The sequence below is a fragment of the Microcebus murinus genome, chromosome 18 (genome assembly GCF_040939455.1).
Source record: "Microcebus murinus isolate Inina chromosome 18, M.murinus_Inina_mat1.0, whole genome shotgun sequence".
NCBI classification, from domain to species: domain Eukaryota; kingdom Metazoa; phylum Chordata; class Mammalia; order Primates; family Cheirogaleidae; genus Microcebus; species Microcebus murinus.
In genome coordinates, this window is record NC_134121.1 from 49,932,417 (window position 1) to 49,957,828 (window position 25,412).

General features: G+C 44.0%; 1 protein-coding gene across 1 annotated transcript in view; it reads right to left on the reverse strand.

Moving 5' to 3' along the window:
- PITPNC1 (phosphatidylinositol transfer protein cytoplasmic 1) overlaps positions 1-25,412 on the reverse strand; it is a 260,223-nt gene that overhangs the window by 21,355 nt on the left and 213,456 nt on the right. The window contains exon 9 of the mRNA XM_012747303.3: positions 253-408. Within this exon, the coding sequence (XP_012602757.1) occupies positions 253-408 (156 nt within the window). The remainder of the gene's footprint in view (positions 1-252; positions 409-25,412) is intronic.

The window sequence follows — 25,412 nt, forward strand, 5'->3', positions numbered from 1 at the left end:
GCCCCACTTCCCAAATATACTCACTCGATAGACAAGGAGGTCACATAATGAGAGATGAAGTATGAAATATCTATTAGTGGAAGAAAATTAATCCCATACATAAAATGCATTTTCATCCAAAAAGTGTTTTTTTGGATGCAGTTACCTGATGTTGGCTCAGACTCCTGCGTTTGTAATGTACCATGCACTCCAACTTGACAATAAAGACAGTTACCTTGTCAAAAGCCCAGGAACTGCTGTTGGATCACTTACCTTGTGTACAAATTGTTCCACTCTGGTCTGAAGCCCCCAGACCTCAAACTTCACAGTCACCAGCTTGTAGGAGCACATGATGGGCTGGTGACTATCTCTCCAGCCTTCTCTTAACTGTCCCCGTCCTGTCTTCTCTGACTTGAAGTGTTTAGGATCCTAGAAAAAAATATATTGTAGAAATTGATATAAATAAATTCTAGTATCCTACAGCATTGTAGGATGACTATAGCTAATAATAATATATAGTTTCAAATAGCTAAAAGGAGGCTATTAAGTGTTCCCAACTTAAAGAAATAAATGTTTGAGATGATGGATATGTGAATTACCCTGATCTGATCACTACACATTGCATGTATGGAAACATCACTATGTACCCCATGAGTATGTACAAATATTATTTGTCATTTAAAAAAATTTAAAAAGTTTAACCATTTATATGAAATGTCCAGAATAAGCAAATCCATAGAGACAGAAAATAGATTAGTGGTTGCCAGGAATTGGGGAAAGGAAAGGATGTGGAGTGACTACTAATGGGTACAATGTTTCCTGCTGGGGTGATGAAAATGTTTTTCCATTGTGGTGATGGTTGAACAACCTTGTGAATATACTAAAAACCATGTAATTGTGCACTTATTTAAAAGGGCGAATTATATGATGTCCCTTTTTCAAAAAAGGGGAATTATAAATAAGTGGTGAAAGGTAGCTTATCTATTTAAATGTCAAAAAAGTGACTTAAAGCTAGATTTGTAATATCCTATTGCATTTTTCCTCCATTTTAGGGACAATAAACTTTATTCCCCTCCCCCCCAAAAAAAAATCAAAGAAACAGGCCAGGTGCGGTGGCTCACGCCTGTTAATCCTAGCACTCTGGGAAGCCGAGGTGGGAATGTTAGGAGTTTAAGAGCAGCCTGAGCAAGAGCGAGACCCCATCTCTACTAAAAATAGAAAGAAATTAGCTGGACAACTAAAAAATATATATATATATATAAATTAGCCGGGCATGGTGGCACATGCCTGTAGTCCCAGTTACTCAGGAGGCTGAGGCAGAAGGATCACTTGAGCCCAGGAGTTTGAGGTTTCTGTGAGGTAGGCTGATGCCAAGGTACTCTAGCCCAGGGAACAGAGTGAGCCTCTGTCTCAAAAACAAAAACAAAAAAAACCCCCCGAAAACCAAAAAACAAAGAAACAAAGTCCAATCCCTTAATGAGACTGTAAATTGGTTCAACAACTTTGGATGATTGCTCAGCGGTATCTACAAATATCTACAAAGTTAAGCATATGTCTACCTACCTATGACCTTGCAATTCCATTACTGGGTGAAATGAGTGCATAAGGCCACCAAGAGACTACACTAGAATATTCAAAACAGCTTTAAACATTAAAGGCAAAAACTGGAAATAACCCAAATGTTCATTAGCAGGAAACCAGACAAATAAATTGTGGTATATCCGCACAATGGAATATACCACATGGCAAAGAAAAGAACAAATGCCTTATGCATGCAAGAACATGTACGACTCTCACAGACACTATGCTGAGCAAAAGCAGCCTGTACATATTGTATGATTCAAACTCAAGTTCAAGAACAAGCAAAACTTATTTATGGTATCAAAAGTTAGAAGAGCAGTAACCTCTTGGAGAGGAGGGATTAGTGTAAAGAGACACCAGGAAAACTTCTGGGATGATTGTATGTTGATCTGGATGTAATACATAAAAATATACTGAGTTTTACAGTATATGTGTGTTATACTTCAATTACAGGAATGAAATAGGAAAGGTAAAAAGGTTTTTTATTAAAATAATGTTTAACCATTTAATATTTGCTCAATGATTACCATATGGAAATCAGCTACTGATTATTTCATTAGAGGATTATTTTTTTCTGAGATACCTCAGAAGGAATGCATCAACTAGTGAAGTACAAAAAAGCCAGAAATTATGTTTAAACATATGTGTATAAGATAATTTTCATTATTTATAGAGACTCTCAGCTGTTCCAGGTCCTGCTGTCCAATCCTGGGTCTGGGGCTGCTCTACCAGAACTTCATCCTGTTCACGAGACCTTCCTGGGAGCCCAAGAAGGGCAAGAACCTCACAAGCACAGCAAAGTCCACAGGATGAAACAGAAAATGAGTGTCTCCCCTCCCAGAAGAAACCTGGGGAGCCCTGCAAAGGACAAGAGTTAGGATGAGAGGAGACACCAAATTGGCTGGGACAGCCCCAGCTCTTTGAATTCAGACCAGACCGTACCTCGGGATGGGCTTGGGAGGTGGAAGCAGATATGAGTATTCACTGGGATCTGGCCAATGCCCTGGGCTAGCCTCTGTGGAGGGCTTTCAGGCTGCCCTTCCCTTCTTGGCCTTCTCTGTTAGGACCTTTTTGCTATGGTGACTCCCTTTAAAATTGTTGTTCCCCCAGGAAACACGGTACGCCCCCAGGATCAATTTCCACGCTAGGCCGATGCCAGGCCTTCATCAAAGCCTGGGCGTATCCCGTACCTCCCACCTCTTCTCAATCCCTCTACCCACCAGTCCCCACTCTGCTGCCAGGGTGACCTCCCAGAAGAATACCTGGCCTATCACTCCTCTCCTCAAAATCTGTCCATGGCACCATGAGTTTAGGATAAAATTAATACACCCTGGGCATGAAATACAAGGCCCTTTATGATGTGGTTTACCTTTTGACATCTTTTCTGGGCCACTATCCCAATGTCACACCTTTCCCTTCAGCCTCAGGCAGCTCCTGGCAGCCCATTCTCCAAAGCCTCAGGACTCTTAAACCTCCTAGGCACGGATGGGTACTTCGTCCTGCAGCTCCTTCTCCCCAGCCAATCCCTCCACTCTGCCTGACTCTCCTTTCCTTGCTTGAAGACTTAACTCAAGCGTTACTTCCAAGGACTCTTTCCTGTACAGTTCAGAATGAGGGCTCCTCCTTTATGCTTTCAAAGCCTCCTCTGTCATGAGCCCGGCAGGTGGGCAAGACTGAAATCATTTGCTCATCTACCTCCTTCTTTTTTTTTTTTTTTTTTTTTTTTTGAGACAGAGTCTCACTTTGTTGCCTAGGCTAGAGTGAGTGCCATGGCGTCAGCCTAGCTCACAGCAACCTCAAACTCCTGGGCTCAAGTGATCCTGCTGCCTCAGCCTCTTGAGTAGCTGGGACTACAGGCATGCGCCACCATGCCCGGCTAATTTTTTCTATATATATTAGTTGGCCAATTAATTTCTTTCTATTTATAGTAGAGACGGGGTCTCGCTCTTGCTCAGGCTGGTTTCGAACTCCTGACCTTGAGCAATCCGCCCGCCTCGGCCTCCCAGAGAGCTAGGATTACAGGCGTGAGCCACCGCGCCTGGCCTAGACTGTGATCTTCTTGAGTGCAAGAGGTCCTTATTGCCATGGTCCTAGCACATAATAGATGTTGAATAAGTGCCTGTAGACTGAATGCCTCAACCCAATTTGGACATATGGCGGGGCATCAGAATCTCAGCCAACATTGGGTAAATACTTAAGTGAAAGACTAGTTAAAATTCTATGTGCACGATAACGAGTGTGGGTGAGGATGTGGAGAAATTGGAACCCTCATACACTGTGATGGGACTGTAAAATGGTATGGCCACTTTGAAAAACATTTTTGTAGTTCCTCAACTGATTAAACATAGAGTTACTATTTAACCTAGCAATTCCACTCCCAGATATCTACCTGAGATACTTGAAAACATATAACCAGACAAAAATGTATACATGGGGCATGGTGGCTCATGCCTGTAATCCTAGCACTCTGGGAGGCTGAGGTGGGAGGATCTTTTGAGCTCAAGAGTTCAAGACCAGCCTGAGCAAGAGTTAGACCCTGTCTCTACTAAAAATAGAAAAATTAGCCGGGCATGGTGGCACGTGGTTGAAGTCACAGCTAGGCAGGAGGCTAAGGTAACAGGATCTCTTGAGCCCAGGAGTTTGAGGTTGCAGTGAGCTATGATGGCACCACTGCACTCTAGCCTGGGTGACAGAGCAAGACCCTTTCTCAAAAAAAAAAAAAAAAAACCCCAAAAACAAACATGTACATGATGGATGTTCAAATTCATAATAGCCAAAAATATGGAAACAATATTCAGCCATAAAGAGAAATGAAGTATGGATATATGTGCCAACATAGATGAACTTCACAAAAACATGACATTAAGTGAAAGAAGCCAACTACCAAAGGCCACATTGTATAATTCCATTTATAGGAGATGTCCAGAGTAGGCAAATCTATGGAGAAAGAAAGTAGATTAGTGGTTGCCTAAGGGAAGGAGTGGTATGAGGATGACTGTTAATGGGAACAAAGTTTCCTTTTGGGGTGATTAAAATGTTCCAAAAATTAGATTAAGATGATGGCTCATGATTCCCTAAATATGTTTAAAACCATTGAATTATACATTTTCAATGGGTGAACTTCACGGTATGTAAATTATATATTTATGAACCTTTAAAAATATAGAAATACAATCTAAAAAAATGCTATGTGTACCTCAGTGGGATTTTTAGGGTATTCACTGGATCTGGGTTTGCTGAAGTTCCTACATGGGATAATACAATATTCATTATCCTAAGCTGCATTTACAGAGTGTGCTCTGTGGGCATGGTACGGAACCAGCTGTTAGGTTACGCTCTACCTTGACCACATTTCTTTGCCTTGAGGGGTGGAGGAGGGTGCCAGGTATGTGTGTGGCCTGTGTGTGCTCTCCCTCCGCTCAGGGAACAGACTCAGCTCCACCTGGCTGATCTGTGTTCCTGGATCTGACCTTCCTCTTGAGTCCCTCCTCGTTTGCACCTGTTGCAGGAAGTCAGTGGGCCTAGGGTAGGGGAAGAAAAGGACCCACCTGGGAGAAATATCTAATTAATACAATACAAAGTTTCTTTTGCTAATGGAATTGAACAATATCGACAAAAGAGATTCTGGGAAGGGGGAAGGAAAAGTGAATGATCAATAAGTATCTAAAGGGTATAAGTGTAGGTAGTATTTCTGAATCTTTGGTGCTAACTTTGCCATGCTATGTTTCCGTTCTCTGAACCAACCTAGAAACTATCTACCAAAATCATATTACACAGGCCTGGAAATATTATGATAATTTAATAACATGATACGTGAAAAGGGCATCACACAGGGCTTGGTCCATAGCAAGTGCTCGATTGATGGTAGCCATTATTGCACTTCCCAGTGCAGTCAAAGGAGCCTTTAAGGGATGTGTCCAATCCTATGCTCCAGGGCAGAGATAGAATGCTTTCCCAAAGCATGCTTGAATTGCTGGGAAAAGATTTGACGCTTAAGGCCATGGGATTAATTCCTGCCTGCCCTGTGCTCCTACACCATATAATGGCATTAAGAATAAAAATATAATAATAATAATAGATAAGAGAGCAGGAGGAAACTTTTGGAGATGATGGATAGGCTTATGGCATAGATTATGTGATGGTTTCATGGGTGTATCCTTATCTCCAAAATCATTAAGCTGTAGCATACATTAATTATATACAGCTTTTTGTATGCAATAACAATTTAAAATAGTGTTGAGTTTGAAAAAAAAGGAAAAAGGGAGGACTAATAAATTAAAGAATGTATTAATATCACCAAGGAGGCTTTGGTAGATAATCTCCAAAGATGGCCACCGTCAATTCCTTCCCTCGCTGTGTGGCATGTAGTACCTTTCATCAAGAGGTGGAGTCTATTTCCCCTCCTCTTGAATCTAGACTGGTCTATGATTTGTTTTGACTGATAGAATGCAAATGAGACACTGACAATTTAGACTTTTAAGAGAAGCTGGAAACCAGAAACTGGAAGCCTGCCACAATATAGAAAGACTAGTCTGATTACCTTACACCACCATGCTGTGAGGAAGCCCAAGATAGTCATGCAGTGAGGGCATGTGGAGAGATCCTAAACCAGATGTTAGATGCTCCAGCTATCCCAGCTGAGGCATGGGAGTGAAAGGCCACCTTAGATATTTCAGTCCAAGCATGAAGAGCAGAAGATATGTGAAGTCCAGTCAAGACTGCAGAATTGTGAGAAATAATGCACCCTTATTTTATGCCACTAAATTCTGGAGTGGGTTATTACTCAGCAAGAAGTAACAAGACAGATGCATCAAGTGGATTACAAACACAGATGCATTAACTGGGTCACCAAAGGTGAAGAGAATGAATACTGCTTTGTTCTTTCATGAAACACACCAAAAGTTCATACAATCAGTCACAAGCCTAAAAGCTATAAACAAAGAAATCTATCCCTGCCAAGTACCCCTTGTGAGTTAAAACACAGGAGCTGGAGTTAAACAGGGAAAGCTGGTTTCTTTCCCCATGTCTTTTTTTTTTTTTTTTTTTTTTTTTGAGACAGAGTCTCGCTTTGTTGCCTAGGCTAGAGTGAGTGCCATGGCGTCAGCCTAGCTCACAGCAACCTCAATCTCCTGGCTCAAGCAATCCTTCTGCCTCAGCCTCCCAAGTAGCTGGGACTACAGGCATGCGCCACCATGCCCGGCTAATTTTATATATATATGTGTGTGTGTGTGTGTGTGTGTGTATATATATATATATGTTAGCCAATTAATTTCTTTCTATTTATAGTAGAGACGGGGTCTCGCTCTTGCTCAGGCTGGTTTCGAACTCCTGACCTCGAGCAATCCGCCCGCCTCGGCCTCCCAGAGAGCTAGGATTACAGGCGTGAGCCACCACGCCCGGCCTTCCCCATGTCTTTTGACTTTCCCACAAGAGAGGCAAATGGTGGGTATTATGAACTGCATGTTAACAGCTATCATGTGGCTTAGAAGACATGGCTTCCACCTTGTGGTTGAATAGAACAGGGACAGGCAAACCCTCTCGAACCTGAGTGAAGCTTGTCCTACTTGGGGCAGCAACTAGATAAATAAAGGATAAAGAGTCAGCAGAGGACAGGAGGAGGCCAAAGCTCCCAGCAACCCAGAGTACCAGGAGACAAAGAACCCAGCAAACAGAGCAAGTTGGGCAGGCACCATAGTAAGGGAAATGAAATGAAAAACCAGGGCCATGCCCCTCAGATCATGTACCGGGGGCCTGAGCAGGAGGCCTGCAGATGGCCATGCCCCACGCTGCCATCCCTGACGACTCATGGCTTGTTTCTGCAGTCAACGACCGCCGAGTTTGAAATGGTACCTGTTCCAGAATCTTCATGTACATTCCAGGGCCACGTTCCTCAAGAGTAAAATAAGACTCTGCAATATTAAAAATGAAGCGCTGGCGGATTGCATTTCCAAAGCGATTGAGATTGTGGGGCCTTATAGCAAACTTTGGAGTAAGACTGGAAAAGCACTGCTTGCACAGCATGAACCATGCAGATGCTTAAATCAACGCGTGGTTCCTGATCACGCCACAAAATTATAAAATTATATCAGGCTATTGGGAAAAGGCTAAATGGGAATAAGAAGTACACTGTATTTTCAAGACTCCAGAATAGAATTTTTAGGCTGCAAGTGATAATTTGGTTTTATGTCCTCAATTTTATAGATAAGGATGCTGAAGCCTGAGAGAAGCGAAATATTTTGCTCCCTAATCACAGGCTCTTGGTAACAGGGCTGGAACTAGAATCTCAGCTTCCCCTAATTCTAGCCCAATGTTCTTTCCACTACATTTGCTTTTAATATTAAATAGCAAAAGGGTGTTTTTTGTGATAGCCAGATGCCAAAGAAGCAATTAACAATTGGGCTTTTTATGGCAACAGTGTGTCAATTTTTTTGCAGTCTGGTGTCATATCTACAGCTGTTGATTTCATCTAGTCAATCTCAAACATGGCCTATAATTAGGGATTCACTTTCAAAGAGCGGGAGGGAGGTATGGGAGAAGGATTTACCAGAGGACTCCTTTAATCAAAACTCAAGATCAGGGCAGCACTCTGGGAGGCTAAGGCAGGCGGATCGTTGGCGCTCAGGAGTTCGAGACCAGCCTGAGCAAGAGTGAGACCCTGTCTCTACTAAAAATAGAAAGAAATTAGCTGGACAACTAAAAATATATATAACAAATTAGCTGGGGATGGTGGTGCATGCCTGTAGTCCCAGCTACTCGGGAGGCTGAGGCAGGAGGATCGCTTTGAGCCCTGAAGTGTGAGGTTGCTGTGAGCCAGGCTGATGCCAAGGCACTCTAGCCTGGGCAACAGAGTGAGACTCTGTCTCAAAAAAACCAACAAAACAAAACTCACGATCAAAAATGAACATCCAGCTGAATGCTTTTGAATGAAGCTGGGCCCAAAAAAGGAGGGGGTTGGAAACCAAACCACCAGGTCTTATCTGAAATATTCTGGTCACTGCAAACTTCTCTTTTCTCAGTCTATCCCTTCCCCCACAACTCTCCTCCCCACAACCTCCCAATATCCATTCCTCTTGCAATCACTTTCTTCAACTCTTAGTTTCTCAGTTGGGTTTGTGAACATAAGCATCTAAATTGCCCTATTCACACATCACTTGACCTTTTTTTTTTTTTTTTTTGAGACAGAGTCTCACTTTGTTGTCCAGGCTAGAGTGAGTGCCGTGGCGTCAGCCTAGCTCACAGCAACCTCAAACTCCTGGGCTTGAGTGATCCTTCTGCCTCAGCCTCCCGAGTAGCTGGGACTACAGGCATGTGCCACCATGCCCGGCTAATTTTTTATATATATATCAGTTGGCCAATTAATTTCTTTCTATTTATAGTAGAGACGGGGTCTCGCTCTTGCTCAGGCTGGTTTTGAACTCCTGGCCTTGAGCAATCCGCCCGCCTCGGCCTCCCAAGAGCTAGGATTACAGGCGTGAGCCACAGCGCCCGGCCATCACTTGACCTTTTTTTACAATCTTTAAAAATATACATATATATATTTCTGGTTTGTGTCTTTGCAGCTTCTATAGTAGTTTGGCACTGATTCAAACTCTGCTATAGCACTTATATCATTCTTTATAAAAGAACAGCATTGTTTTATGTTTTAAACTTTCATTTCCAGGTTTTCTTATCTTAAACGAGGTTTATAAACCTCAACCTTTATCCCCAATGTTACAAGTCCCCTGGGCCTTTCTACATGTTGTTTCTCAAGGTTTGGCCTATTATAAAATGTCATAAAGCTTGACTTTAGCGTGACCGAGAGTTTACGTGTCTTGAAATTCCTGCTGGATCCCAATCTGGAGCAATCAGAAAATACGGTGAAAGTTCTCTGCGGTGGGTTAAAGGGCGACCCGAAAAAAGGTATGTCCAAGTCCTCACCCCCAGTATCTAAGAATGTGATCTTATTCGGGAAAAAGATCTTTGCAGATGTCATTACATTAAGGATCTTGGCTGGGCGCAGTGGCTCACGCCTGTAATCCTAGCACTCTGGAAGGCTGAGGCAGGTGGATTGTTTGAGCTTAGGAGTTCGAGACCAGCCTGAGCAAGAGTGAGACCCCGTCTCTACTAAAAATAGAAATAAATTAATTGGCCAACTAATATATATAGAAAAAATTAGCTGGGCATGGTGGCGCATGCCTGTAGTCCCAGCTACTAGGGAGGTTGAGGCAGTAGGATTGCTTGAGCCCAGGAGTCTGAAGTTGCTATGAGCTAGGCTGATGCCACGACATTATGGCCCGGGCAAAAAGTGAGACTCTGTCTCAAAAAAAAAAAAAAAAAAAAAAAAAAAAAAAAATTAAGCATCTTGAGATGAAATCATCCTGCATTAAGTGGGAAGAACCTAGATTCAATGACAAGTGTTCTTACAAGAGATAGAAGAGAAGACACACAGAGAAGTTCACGTGAGGACAGAGGCAGAGACTGGAGTAATGCAGCCACAAACCAAGGAATCCTGGAGCTATCAGAAGTTGGGAGATAGAAGGGAGGACTGTTCCCTAGAGCCTCACCTCGATTTCAGAGTCTGACCTCCAGAACTGTGAGCAACACTTCTGGGGATGAGCAGCAAACCCCCAGTGCTCTAATCTAATTGACCTTGGGTAGGGTCTAGATGCCCAGTGGTTTGAAAGCTCCCCAGGTGATCCGAATATATGGCCAAGATTCAACCACTGCTGTAAAGTACAAACATCAACTCCATATTCTAGAAGAGGAACCTGAAACTCAGAAATGATCAGTAACTTCTCCACAGCCCTCCCAGACCAGGGTTCCCAACCTGTTGCAGTTTGAATATTTGTGTCCCTTCTTCCCCAATTCATATGTTGAAATCACCAGTGTGTCGGGATTAGGAGGTGGGACCTTTGGGAGGTGATGAGTGCCCTGACTCCAGAGAGCTCCTTCATGCCTTTTGCTATGCGCGGACACCGCAATAAGGCGCCATATATGCACCAGGAAACAGGTCCTCGCCAGACACGGAATCTGTCAACACTTGGATCTCGGACTTTCCAGCTTCCAGAAGTGTGAACGATCAATGTGTGCTGTTGATAAGTCACCTGGTCTATGGTATTACCCACCCAGTATTCTGTTATCGCTGCGTGAATGGACCAAGATACAACCTCTATGCCATGGAGACAGGACATTCTTATCTGGTATTCTGGCATAATTTCTCAGAGGAGAGCTTCAGTATCCCCATCTGTAGAATGGTGTTAATAACTCCCTTCGGGATTGTGCAAGGCTTAAATTGGATAATGTAGGGAAAGTCCCCTGCCCAGTCTGGCACATAGAAGGTGCATGCCGCACAGGAGACAGCCCAAAGTGATGATCATGATACAAAAACACACTTCAAGGTACCGTGATGCAGTTTCTTCAAATCTCATTAAGCTCCTCAGAAGAAAGACAGCAGGAATACCTCAGAGGCTGTGGGATTACTATGAGTTGATTGTTATTCTGTAATCAAATGTACAGAAAAATGCCAATAATCTCAAGTATGACTAAGCAACAGCATGCAGGTTTCCTTGTGCGAATGAAAGCCTGGGTGCTGGGAGGGCATTTCCATTTTCTGGAAGTTGTCACCTGCTAGTGTCCATAAGTACAGTGGCTGAAGAAATTTCAAGACAAGGGTTCTTGTTTATTGGATACTATGGCCATGTTCTGGGCCTGGGACAGGCGATAGTCTTCAATGCTCAGAACCAATTTCTTTCTCTCTTTCTTCTATGTTTCAGAGGTAGGCACACCCTGTTCCAAGTTGACAAAATCAGACAGCAAAGCAGAGTGCCCCAACTGCAGGCTGCTCCTTTAAAGGATTTCACCTGGGGGCCTCTGGCACCACATGGTCCCAGCCAAGCAGGGAGCTTCCCTAGCACACTGGCAGGATGGTCAGTTGCAACGTCAGAAAGGCTTTGAGCATCTTAAAAGTGACCTACAAGCTTTCCTTTTGAAGAGTTGAGAGCCATGCACAGGTATATGCTATCCTTCCCTTCTAGTAATCTTCCAAGTGAGAGTGGGGCTCTTTCCCCTAATGGGGAACCTGAGATGATTCTGAGTTTCCTAGGACTGCTGTAACAAAGTCCCACAGACCGGTGGCTTAGACAAGAGAAATTTATTGTCTCACAGTTCTGGAGGCTGGAAGTCCAAAATCAAGGTGCCGGCAGGGTTGGTTCCTGCTGAGGGCTGTAAGAAAGAATCTGTCCTAGGCCTCTTTCCCAGCCTCTGGTGTTTGCTAGCAATCCTTGGTGCTCCTTGGCTTGTAGACGCATCACTCTGGGTGACCGCATAGCATTCTCGCTGTGTGTCTTCACAGCGTCTTCCCTCCACGCTTGTCTGTCTCTGTGCCCAATGTCCCCTTCTTATGAGGATGCCCATCATATTGGATTAGGACTCACCCTAATGACCTCATTTTAACTTGATAATCTTCGTAAAGACCCTATTCCAAATAAGTTCACACTTTGAGGTACTGGGCCTTAGGACTTCCACATATTTTTTGGGGTGGGGGAGGGCACTGTTAAACCCATAACATGAATCAGAGATGTTTTCACAAGGCAACTCTTCCAGATTCCCTGATTACTTTTCCAACTGCTCACTCACTTGGTGACAGAGCCTCAAACTCCAGTAGTTGCAGCTGGGTGTGCTGAGTGATGTGGAAGTTCTCTGGAAGCAATGCTCTTGCCTCCAGGGCCCTGCCCACTAGCCCAGCAGCTGGCTGGCAGGAACGTGTGGGGCTGAAGAGCTTCTGGCTGGGGGTTTATAAATTCATCCATGATGAGGTCTCTGGCTCTGGCTGCCGCTCATCGTCCCCAGGCTTGGCAGATGGCAAATTGGACCCTTGTAGTTAAAGCCCATCTGTATGGAGGGGGCTGATCTGGGGCTGGGGCTGTTCCCCCAGGGCCAGGTGGACTCAGCTGGGCACCCTTCCCTTTGCACATCTTTAGAAGGCTTCCCCTCCATAGGGTCAGCACACGTGCAGGCCTCATGCATCTTGCACTTGGACAAGGCAGAACAAAGGTGATACCAAGGGCTTCTTCATTAGTGCAGCCTATGTGAAACTGGGTCCCTGTTTTGGATAGAATCAGTCTCCCACCTGGAAGGTGCAAGAAGCAGCCCACAGGGGATCTTGGTCCAGTTGGAGCTGAGCTTGTATCTCAGAGGTAATAATTTTAGCTGATGTTCACTGAGATATAAAGTCTCCATGATTAATTACACTTTCAATTTGAGCCACAAAGGACAATAACCAGCAGGGGCTTGACCTGTTAATTGAAATGAGAAGTTTTTGATAAAAGCTAAATGAAAAAAGGCTGAGCAGGAACCCCAGCCAGGAATTGCTACATTATGTAACTATAATCCTTAGTCCTAAAATAGGGATGAACGAACAACACGTATCACATGTCAGATTTTTTTCCTGCATTCTGGAACTTCTCCTGAAGATTCCAAGGTGTTACAAATATTATTCTCATTCCCCGCCAATGAATGACCATTTCAACCAGGTAAAATTTAGCCCTGAATTTAGTGTAGTATTTCCTGAACTTGAATCCTAAGAGGGATACCTATAAAAACTAGGATGCTTTCAAAGAAGCTAGTCCCAAAAGACCACATATTAAGTGACCCCATTCATATGGAATGTCCAGAACAGGGAAATTTATGGAGACACAAAGTAGATTAGTGGTTGCCTAGGGTTGGGGTAGGAGTTGGGGTGAGAGAGTAGGGAGGTGATAGCTAAAGCCTGTGGGGTTTCTTTTTGGGGTGATGAAACGTTTTAAATTTGATTGTGGTCATGGTTGCATATATGTGTGAACACGCTAAAATCCATTGAACTGTACACTTAAAATGGGTGAATTGTATGGTATGTGATCTATATCTCAGTAAAGTTATTTAAAACAAAACAAAACTAAACTAAGGAGCCTTCAGAGTGTGCTGGAGAACTGACCTAAAACTTTACTTAAAAGGTCAAACACTAAGCATCCGCTTAAAGAAAAAAAAGCCTTAAATGCAAATCATGGCCAGAAGCAGCCAATTCTTGCTTTGTTAGCAGTTAATACCTAAAGTGCTATTTTTAAAGCATTTGCTCTTGGCATTAGCCTGTACCACAAATACTGAGTGGTTTGTGCTATTCCCCTGCAAAGTGACTCTATTAAGGGAGTTTGACTCATAAGGTGCATGTGACATATAAGAAAGGCTGAGAAAAAGGTGGCTGTGGTGAGGGCAGTGTTTCGGTGTGTGCATTTTGTGCCCTTTCTCAGTTATAATTTAGTGGCAGAAATGCTCGAAACTCACTCTTTTAAAAGAAGGAGCATGAAAATGGGAAATTTGAGCACACACCACAGAATCATTTAATAGTCTGCGGTTTCTAGCCCTGACAATGACCACTGTTGATGCCTTATAGGGGCTGGGAAGAAGAATAAGGCAAGAGAAGCCCACAAGAGGTGGTCAATCTCAAAGATGGAAGGAGGGAAAAATATTCACAGGAGCCAATGTTCATTAGGTGCTTGCCTGTGTCAAATCCTTAGACACATTCTCTCATTTAATCCTGAGGTATAATAAGAAATATATTGGGTATTTGTCCTTGCTTCCAGACACAAGGCTTCTTAAAACCCTTGGAATTTCCTGAATGATTGGAGTGTCTTTAGTACTTCATAACTAGATAGCTCAGGATGGGGCTGGTCATCAGGAAGACCAAAGTGATTGGAAATTTCAGCCTAACCCGCTCACTTCTGGGAAGGGGTGGGGAGCTGGAGGGAGGGCGGCACACCCAGGGAGGGTATGGAAGGCCCCCACCACCCAAAACCTTGCCTTATGCCTCTCTTTTGTTTGCCTAGTCCTGAGTCATATCCTTTATTATAAACTGGTAAATGTAGGTACATGTTTTCCTGAGTGCTGTGAGCCTTTCTAATAACTCATTGAGCCTGAGGAAGGAGTTGTGGGAACCCTCGATTCACAGCTGGTTAGTGAGAAGTGGGGGACAGTCTGGTGGGACTGTGCTGGTTAACTTCTGGGATCTGATGCTCATTCCAGATAAACAGTGTCACAATTGAATTGCTGGACACATAGCTGGTGTTGGAGAATTGGCTGGTGTCATAGAGAACACCCAGAATTCTCCTCCCAGCAAACCCGTAAAGTAATATGCTATGATCTCCATTTTGCACAGTGCCCAAGTGTGCTCCCATCCTATTCTCAGGCTCATGCTCCCATGGTATCATCTTGGCCCCAGCCATGGCCTCCTTCTAAAGCCTCCTCCTTCAAATATCTCCATATGGGCAGCAGGCACAATCTCTATGTTCCTCTACAAGCCTCTGGGGACACTTATTAATCTCACTCCAGTCTTGTAGGATGGCAGCGCCGAGGGTGGGTCCGCATGTTCCCAGCTCAGCAGATAGCTTTTTTGTAGATGCCCCAGTTTCTGCAGTTTGATTCTCTCAGAATATTTCTGTCACATGGCTCAGGGGTTGAGCAAGAAGTGCATCCCCAATGGCTGTGAGAACTCCCCTCCTCCATCTCCACATAAGTCCTAGGAAGGGGGGAAGAGATGGGTGACCAGAGCTGCAGTGAGAGGGCCATCTGGGCCACCTCCTGCTGGGGGAGCACTTGGCCTCAGTGATCAGCAGCTGCCTGTAGAATGTGGAGTCCTAGCTCCTCTTTGTCCCCAGATTTGGGCCTGGTTCCCAATTCCCAAGCAACAAGAGATGTCTCCCTAACATCCTGTTACATAATGCTAACCTGTTCCTTTTGGCACTCCAACTATATTTCAAGATCAATAAGGGTATTCAAGGGCACACTGGAGAGGACTCCACCTTACCACATGTGACACTGACAGGCCAGGAACCAGCTCTCCAAATAGCCTGTATGCCAAGCTCCTCCCATAAAGGAAGCTTATTAGGGTCTGGCTCGGTTTGCAGCCTTTGAACTGGGACTGCCTTTTGTGCAACTGTTCCTACCCACTCTGATTTTAGCAGTGCTCTTTAGACACAGGCCACGAAGAAGCATTAAGAGCCTGGATTCCTATTGAGTATATATAGTTTGGCCCATAGACTGCTTAAATTTATTAAATCAAAAGCTGATAACAACTGACAAATATTCTTGATGAGTTGCAACATGGCAACAGTGATCAGCACTGGATTAACTGTCTCTAAATGTAGCTTGCTTCTCATCTACTGTATTATTTTGGGAAACTTGGACCTCCCACTTGTTGAACAGAAACTGGGATAGAGATGTTCAATAAGCCAATCAGTCTGTCATTTGAAGGCAAGAAAGAATTTCCATTTTTACAGCTTGGTTAGATTTCAAATTTGTTTAAGTTTTAGAACTCATTTTGTTTTTCCAAATGTACTATGACTTGGAATCCCAATATACAAAGCAGGTAAAAGCCATGAGTGGATTCCTCAGGCTGTTTCAAACTTCACTGTTTGGCACAATATATTTACTTATTTACCAGGCCTAGGAGCACCTCTGTGGGGTCCTAAGTTCTGTGGAGCAGAACGGAGACTTTGGAATGAAATACACACCCCCAGGTTTGAATTTCTGCTCTAGCAACTACTGTGCAAATCTAGATAAGTTCTTTAAAACTCTAAGACTATTGTGGGGATGATAAAATGAGAAAAGGAATATTTCCCAAATTAGGGTCTGTGGGTGGTGGATGTGTTCTTTGGGGACTATGACTTTTTTTTCTTTCTAAAAATGGGTTTTTGTAGAATGGTTAGTTTTTAGTTTTTGTTTTTTATAGACCCAAGCTAGCTTTGGCCAATCCACTATTTTCTGGAATGTTTGCAAAGGGGCATCTTCCCCAAAGGATGGGGAGTGGAGCTCTATCAGATCAGAGGACCAAGGCAGTGGAAAGGCCATTCCTCCTGTTTGCACTGGTTTACCCTAAGATCCTCCATTCACACAGAGAGATCTGGGGTTAGTGAGATCCACTTCGGGAGGGAACTATCTCTCACAGTGGTCTCAAAGACAACAGTTGTTTGTGCCTCCAGCTTTTCCTGGAGGAGCCAGCTTGGTGTGGGGAAAGCACAATGGTTGGGGTTCAAATCCAGGCTTTCTGAAACTTCTAGCAAGTTACTTAGAGACTTTCTGAGCCTCAGTTTCTTTATTTATAAAATGGAGACAATATCTATTCCATCAGATTGTTAGGATTAAATGACATAACTGAATAAAACAACTTGGTGGCATTTATTTTTCTCAGAAGTTAGTTTCTTTTTTTTTTTTTTTTTGAGACAGAGTCTCGCTTTGTTGCCCAGGCTAGAGTGAGTGCCGTGGCGTCAGCCTAGCTCACAGCAACCTCAAACGCCTGGGCTCAAGCAATCCTCCTGCCTCAGCCTCCCAAGTAGCTGGGACTACAGGCATTCGCCACCATGCCCGGCTAATTTTTTGTACATATATCAGTTGGCCAATTAATTTCTTTCTATTTATAGTAGAGACGGGGTCTCGCTCTTGCTCAGGCTGGTTTCGAACTCCTGACCTCGAGCAATCCACCCGCCTCGGCCTCCCAGAGAGCTAGGATTACAGGCGTGAGCCACCGCACCCGGCCTAGAAGTTAGTTTCTTAACATCCATTAAGATGCTCTGAGTAAAGAAAGAGACTAAAATATATATTTAAAAAAGTAAAATAAAATTTTATAATATAAAAAAAAGAAGTTAGTTTCTGACCCTCTAAAACCATGTTTAGCAATTCTATAAGAAATTCATTGAAAAGTCTAAGGGCCAAGTTAATGAACTAGTAATTGTATGTCTGTCTCTGGGACCCTCAATGATAAAAGATGAAGACAAGCACTTAATAACACCTATTCTTTCCTGGATATTTTTGGTGCAGGAGCTGAACAGTTGTACTTGGAGTCTGAATAAATAGAAGTGGAGAAGAGACTCAGTCAGGGCTTATTTCTCAAGGGGAAAAACACCACTTCCAATATCACAGATTCATAGCTATAGATTCGTACAGGGCTACATAAAGAAAGGGCTTGGACCAGACTTAGTCAGAGGACCTGGTGGACGCCTGTTAGAGCCTTTGGAGGAAATAAACTTAGATGAGGGTCAATCTGAAGCCACCTCCAACTCAGAAGCAACTTAGGAGAAAAATTGCACAAATGTCTAATATAATTAATGCTAGTAGCTGGCAAGGAAGAGGTTGGACCTGACTCCACAGATGGTATCAGATTTCCAACATATGGCATGAAATTCAGAGGCATTGACCCCTCCCTCAGTAGGGGAATGGGCAGTCTTCCAGGCTTACATTGCTATTTCCATCCCCCCCCCCTCAAATTAAGTAACAATAAAGTGGTTTAAAAACTTGAACGCAGTAAGTGGAGCTCTTTTTGGCAAAAGACCTACCTTGACTGGATAAAAGATATGATGAGATATTGTTCCATTGGCCCTTGGGCAACCAGACTGGGTGTCCTAACCCCAGGGGTTGGTCATCTATACCGGGAGCTCTTCCTCAATTTGCTTATCAAAACTGATCAATTTTGGGCTGGGCATGGTGGCTCACACCTGAAATCCTAGCACTTTGGGAGGCCAAGGAAGGAGGATTGCTTGAGGCCAGGAGTTTGAGACCAGCCTGACCAAGAGCGAGACCCTGTCTCTACCAAAATAAGAAAAGTTAGCTGGGTGTGGTGGCACATGCCTGTAGTCCCAGTTACTCAGGAGGCTGAGGCAGGAGGATCACTTAAGCCCAGGAATTTGAGCCTGCAGTGAGCTATAATTGGACCATCGAACTGCAGCCTGGGTGACAGTGGGAGCCCCCCCCCCCAAAGAGAAAAAAAAGACAAATAAAAAACCCTAATCATTTTCTACATGTCATGGCATTAAAAACGTTAGGAAGCTCTGCTCTGAGGCCGTTTCTCCAAATCTGGAGCATTTATACACTGATTCCTGGGTCCTATCCTAGTGAGTCTGGTTGGGTTAGTCTAAGGTGGGCCCAGGTAGCTTCATTTTTTAAAAGCTCCCAGGTGATTTTCACCTGACTTGGGGAACTCTACTCTAAGGCCAAGAAGTTCTGGTGTTTTATTTCCATAAGACTAAAAATAGCAGAGGCTGATGCAGCTGGCTCAAGTCCTGAGCAACTCGTGGACTCATTGCCTGTCTTCTTGGAAGTACAGAGGGAGGTTCTCTGTGGGATAGAACTGAAGAAGAGCTTGGTTGTATCTGTTCACTCCTGGCTGAGAGCAGGGCCCCTGGACTCCTGCTTCCTTCTTTGAAAGTCTTCAATATTATGTTTCTAAAATACACCTGGTAAGAAGGCTCATGGCAGATAGTGATGGAATGCCAATACTGCCTGGGGTACCATCCTGGGACTCCAGGACCACAGACTAAGAACAACAAACTAAGAATATAACTTCTAAGGTTTCTTCGAGGTGAAGTATCAGAAAGATACATGCCATGTGGAATTCAGGTTATACAGTAATAGAAGTAATAACAATTTTTTGGAAAAGTCTCAGCAGTACAAATGGCTTTAATTTCTGAAGGATCTTCCTGAACCTGGGGAGGATTCTGTGATCCTGAGAGCTGGAACTATTGGAACCATACCTCTGGCTCCACTCATGCCAACAGGTGAAAAGTAACAAGCAAACTCCCATGACACCACTCATGGCAGCCACCTTCAAAGACACGTGGTTTTCACTGAGCCACTGTTCCTGCAACCCATTTGCAGAGCTCAATACCAGAGTGAAAACAGGAAGATGGGAACATTGATTAAGTGCTTACTATGTGCCAGGGACTGTGCTGGTCATTTTCCATGCCTTGCCTTGTCTTGCCTTTGACATCATCTCATCTCATCTCATCTCATCTCATCTCATCTCATCTCATCTCATCTCATCTCATCTCATCTCATCTCATCTCATCTCTCCATCCATTCTTGTGAAGGGGGAAGGGATTGAGTCCAGAATTGATGATGATGAGGTGCAGTGGCTGTGATCACCTGGGAGGCCTCCCAGAGCTAGGGACCTTTCCTCTCCCAGTAGGGCTGAGTCATCCAGACATGGAAGGCATGGGCTGGGAAGCCTGACTCCTAGGTTCTAGAGGTTTTCTTTTGCACAGATTCCTCTATGACAAGCCCGATTGCTTCTCCCTTCTGTGAATGTTTTGCTTGGATGAATTCTTCGCTCCCTGGTCTGGTCCTTTGGGGCATGGAGCCATTTCCCCAACTGATCTTTCTATTCAATGACCCAATGACATAATCAGCACTTCCATTCCTGGCAGAGACCTAGAATCTCTGGTTGTGAGCTGGCATTTAGGAATTTTGTATGCCTTGATTTTATTTGACCTACTTGGTCTGGTATTTCACTTCCAAATCCAATTCGTAAGATTTGCAACTGCTGCTCTGGGCACCATGGGTTCTGTAGGACCTCATTCATGTGAATTACTACAGCTGTTTAAATAGATTTGCTTTTTTTCCCATGAAAAATTAAAAGACAAAAACCTTTCCTCTAGGATGGAGTTGGGAACTATCATTTCCGTAGTACTCCCAGTCAAAATTGGCTTTTTTCAAAACACTGAGGCAGCTCCACATTATTAGGCCAAGAGAACAGCAGTGGTTTGTAAAATCAGCACTAGGCATGGTACTTCAGCAATATGCGGTGTCCCAGCTTTCTTGGATTTGGAAGAAATGAGGTCTGAAAGAGAACACCTAATTGTTTCTTGGGAAGTGAGCTCCTAATAATTGGTGTGAAAAAATTGCAGCCAGGGTGACTGAGGTCTGGACTACTGTTTAATGCCCTTTTATTTCCAAATATCTCTGTTCATTAACAAAATATTATTGTCATCAAGGTGGCTGAAAGCAATCTGTTCATGAAAGGGGTTAACAGAAGAGGGAAGGAAGTAGGCTGGTGGATTTGAAGGGCCCTAAACCTCATGGCATCTAGGAACCTGCCCCTCCAGTGAGGTCAGAAATGGAATGCCCTTGCATGGTTGTGGGTGACCTTCCGCTACCTGTAGAATAAAGTCCAAGTTTGTTGGCTCTGCATTCAAGGTTTTTGCCTTATGTGTCAGTTACTCACTAATCCCTGACTAAGCCCTGGGGTTCCCTACCCTTTTCTCCAACCACTACATCACCCTTTCAGTTTCTCTCATCTTCCAACTTTAGTTTGCTCCCATCCAACTGTGAGTCGGAGGGTAATTTAAGGTAGCTCCAGGGTGGGGGGCAAAAAAAAATCTAGAAAGATTTAAACCTACACACCCATTGACACAACACTTTCACTTTTAGAATTTATTCTACGGAAACAAGCCAGGTGTGGTGGCACACATCCATAGTCCCAGCTATTTAGGAGGCTGAGACGGGAGCATTACTTGAGCCCAGGAGTTCAAGGCTGCAGTGAGTTATGATCATACCACTGTACTCTGGCCTGGGTGACAGAGCGAGAATTTTTTTTAAAAAGAATTTATTTTACAGAAACATTAGAACAATACCCAAAAGAATGGAAACACCCTAAATGCCCACTAAACAGATAATGATAAACATATGGCATCACTGTACACTGGCACATTACAGAGCTATTTAAAACCCACTGAGGGGTGTGTGCTGCCACAGAAAGATGGCGAACTTATGCTGCTAGTGAAATAATGCATATTGCAAAGTGGTGTGCAAGGTATGAGCTCAGTTTTCGAAAAATACTGTTATTTTTGCATTATGTGTAAGTATAAACACTTTAACAGCAGCTGTCTCCATGAGGAGGGATCATAGGAGTTTCGCTCTATGTTTTGTATTTATCATGATGGAATATTTATTTATTTATTTAATATTTATTTATTTTTTTGAGACAGTCTCACTCTGTTGCCCAGGCTAGAGTGAGTGCCGTGGCGTCAGCCTAGCTCACAGCAACCTCAAATGCCTGGGCTCAAGCAATCCTACTGTCTCAACCTCCCGAGTAGCCGGGACTACAGGCATGTGCCACCATGCCTGGCTGATTTTTTCTATATATATTAGTTGGCCAATTAATTTCTTTCTATTTATAGTAAAGATGGGGTCTCGCTCAAGTTAGTTTTGAACTCCTGACCTTGAGTGATCCGCCCGCCTCAGCCTCCCAGAGTGCTAGGATTACAGGTGTGAGCCACCTCGCCCGGCCTCATGTTGGAATTTATTTTTATGAGGATCACATGTTAATTTGTGAGCAGATAAAAAGATAAACCTTTTTTTAAAAAATAAAGGCTCAGTTCAGATTCCATGTCCCCTATAAAGCCTGCCCTGACTTCTCCTGTCTACACAGCTGCCCCCTCCTTGGAATCCTCTGTTGATGGCTGTGTGGATGAAATGTAAGAGAGTAGATCATGCGTGGCTGCATGAACACATTTCTCCTGTGCTTTCATTTAGCTATTTGTGTTATTCTACCATATCCCCCTACTAGACTGTGAATTTCTTAAAGGTGAGCAGTGTTTTGCTTTTCATTTTACCCCTGCAGCCTCCCACCACATGCATCACATGGAATCTTTATACAGGAAATGTTCTCGAAGCTTAGAGGAATGGCAGAGATTTTTTTCCTGCTTTCCTGGGGTAATGCCTTCTTGGCCAGGCTGACTAGACCCCTGCTCCTAAAGAGAGGAAGCCACTCAAATATCTCCTAAGCCTCCCACTGGGTCTGAGACCCATTGCCTTTTGTTGCTGTGACCCTGGAGAGATTTATAAGTTGGAGAGACTTACAAGATTTACAAGTTGTGACCCACATTCAACTTGCAAAGGGGGCGGGGTAAGGGGAGAAAGAAAACGAAAAAGACAGCCAGTTTCCCAGGAGATTGCTCAAACTCTCCCTGCACACACAGGAGGGTGATTGTGATGACACCACAGGTACCACGATGCTCTGCCCTGAGGCCCCCAGAGAAGAGGGCCCTTGGGAAATGGCATCTGTGCTCCGGCTCCCAAGGAAGCAGGTGAGAGCCTGCGCCGAGAGACGTTCTCTTTTTCCCATGGTTTTCTCCCTGATCTATGGCTCTGGCCAGCGTGCCACCACCAAGCACTTCCTTCTCGATTTCTAACAGCACTAATGTCATCCAGACCCTGTGAAGGGAGAAGGCGCAGGTTTTCCACTCCCCGGTTTAGAGGCTCCCACCAGGGACCACTTTGGCAATGGAGATTTATTCTCTGCTCCCCACGCCGTGGTGTAGTCAGTCCTCTTACTTTCCAAGAAGCATCCAGGCCCCAGGAAGTTGGAACCCATCACCAAACAGCTGCGCTACTCTCAGAAAGAAACAGATGGAAGCAGAGAAAGGGGAAAAAATGACAATAACGACACAACAACAAACTGAACTTAACAATGTACCCCAGCATGAGACCTCTGTGTTAACCCTGGCCATTTGGAGATAATTGGAAATCTTTACCACTGTCAACCACCAAGATGTAGACCAGAATGAAAGTATTTTTAATTCAAGGGAGCCCAGTGGTTTGGATGAAGCTCTTTGTACTGAAGGGTACAGCTAAGTAGGACAATATTTACTCGTTTGGTCTCTCTGTTCCCTTTCTGGGGGCCCGCTGTACTTAGCAAACAGCATTTAATCTCTTACCGTTGACAGTTATTGGAAAAGCTAGATGTATTTCTCTTTGTTCTGTTCTCTCTCCCTTAATAGAGAATTCAATGGATATTTAGTTCGGTGTAACCAGTGAACTGCCTGCCAAGGATTTCTTGATCCAAGAAGACTATAATCCAGAGACCTGGAGGCTTAGTCTCCTAACTCAAGGTGAAAGTTCTAGATCGAATTCTGTCTAAAAATTCCCTCGGCACCATTAACCATAGTACCATGTCAGGGGTCCGTGCTTCTAGGGCAGACTCATGTTACTCTTCCTTCTTTGTTGCTATGAATTCAAAACATTGCAAATTTCCCCACTGAAATTACTATGTTCTATTTTGTCCCTGGTAAAATGGCAACTCCTTTATGTCCTCCAAAATGAAGGAGAGAAATTTCCTTTATCTGTAAAAAGAAGATCGAGTTCAAAAGGCAGTAGAAGGTAAGCCCTGTGAGGTTGTCCATAATCTTGTCTTTGCATCCTCAATGCCAAACACAGAGCCTGGCACACAGTAGGCACTTAATAAATGCTACCTAAAGAAATTCATCAATGAGTCTTACTACTAATGAGCTTTATTATACTAAGTTTCCTTTCCTTGGATTGGTCTACATGAGGGTTTCTTGATCTAGTCACTTGACATTTTGGGCTGGATAATTGTCTGTCATGAGGATGTTTAGCAGCATCCCTGACCTCTACCTGCTAGATGCTACATCATATCCTCGCTCCCAGTTTTGACAATCAAAAATGTCTCCAGATGTTGCCAGATGTCTCACTGGGACAAACTTGCTCCCAGTTGAGAACCACTGAGTTAGAGACTCCTTTGCTATTCATTTACATAAATCAATGAAGATGAAAAATAAAACAAGGCACACACACAAAAAATCCTGTACTTCTAAACTTCCTCCACTAGAGAATATATTTCATTTTTCATTTCCCCCTCTGTACTGAAGATTTAGAAGCTGCACATACCCTACACATCTGTGTCTCTGGGAGAGCTGTAGGTGGCAGCCCCTAGGAGGCCAATAAAGATGCCATTTTTTCCTCTGGTCATCTTATTATAATGGAAACCAAATCTCATGAACAACTACAACAAATCAGGGAGGAAGAATATTGGACTTGATAATTAGCCAACACTCTCAGAAATTCTCCAGGCTGAACTAGTCCTGCAGGCTGGATGTTGAGCTGGGTTCTTGAACTGCCGTCCACCCCCCAAACTGTCAACTCAGCTTTGCGGGTGTGGCCTTGCTGCCTGTGGCCTCTGCAGGCATGCTACGACTTAGCCTGATCCTGTGGAGTTCCTCATTCCTCCACTGGGATCTTCACCTTGAAATCTTGGCGGAGCATCAAAGAGTCAGGATGAAAATCTTGGCAGAAGCAAGAAGCCACGTATAAACCACATAACAAGTACAACCTGCTCAGATTCTGGCTTCACCCCCTTTGCTGCCTCGGTGGTGCTGACAGTTGCTGTCTGTGTGACTCAGTGCAAACAGCTTTATGACTCTTACGGGGGAAGGGTCTTGGTGGTCTGTGTTTACTAATGGAAGCACTCTCTCTGCCTAAGAAATCACATTGATTTTTTTTCCCTCCACAATACAGCACTGCCCTGCAGAGTCTGCCAATGAATATGAGAACAAAACTTGAAGCTTAGAAGCTTTTGACAACTGAAGCCCAGGTTCTCGATTTGAGTAGGAAAATAGCAGCACTGCAAAAATGTGAATAAGGAGGGCACTGGGCTGGGCTATCAGCTGATCCTCAACCTCTGAAGCATCCTTCTGAATCCCTGGTTAGTGGTGGCACGAGGGCCGCCAGGCAGAGGGCACACAGTGGAAAATTCCTAGCCCTGGTCACCTTTGTGAGAGAGGCAGTCTTTACTGCATGGCTTGGAGGTTTCCAGGAAGAAATGGAAAAAGAAAAGAAAGTGCTTCAATCCCCTCTTTCGACCAAGCAGTGTGTGTGATAGTAGCTGGGTAAAGAGGAATGACCCAGATAACCCTGGTCTAAATTCATCAGCATCAAAAAATCTCAGAACAGATTCAGCCCATCAGCAGCACTCCGGCTGTATCCACAGAGAGAGCGTTCCCATTTATGATGCTGACATAGGCAACTAACAAAGATGGATTGGAAGAAAAGGCCCACAAAGCTGTATGTTTCAGACTAAAAAGAAAAAAAGGAACTCTGATTCACAACTGCTAGCTTAATGGCAACAAATTCGTTTTCTTTGATAGCACTGGCTCTGAAATTGTCACTGCTGGAAGGAAAAACAAAGCTCATCGCTCATTCATTCAACAACTGTTGAGTGAGCACTCGCTAAGGGCTGGTGCTGTTGCAACGGCTGGAGAAGACGCAGCTCTTGT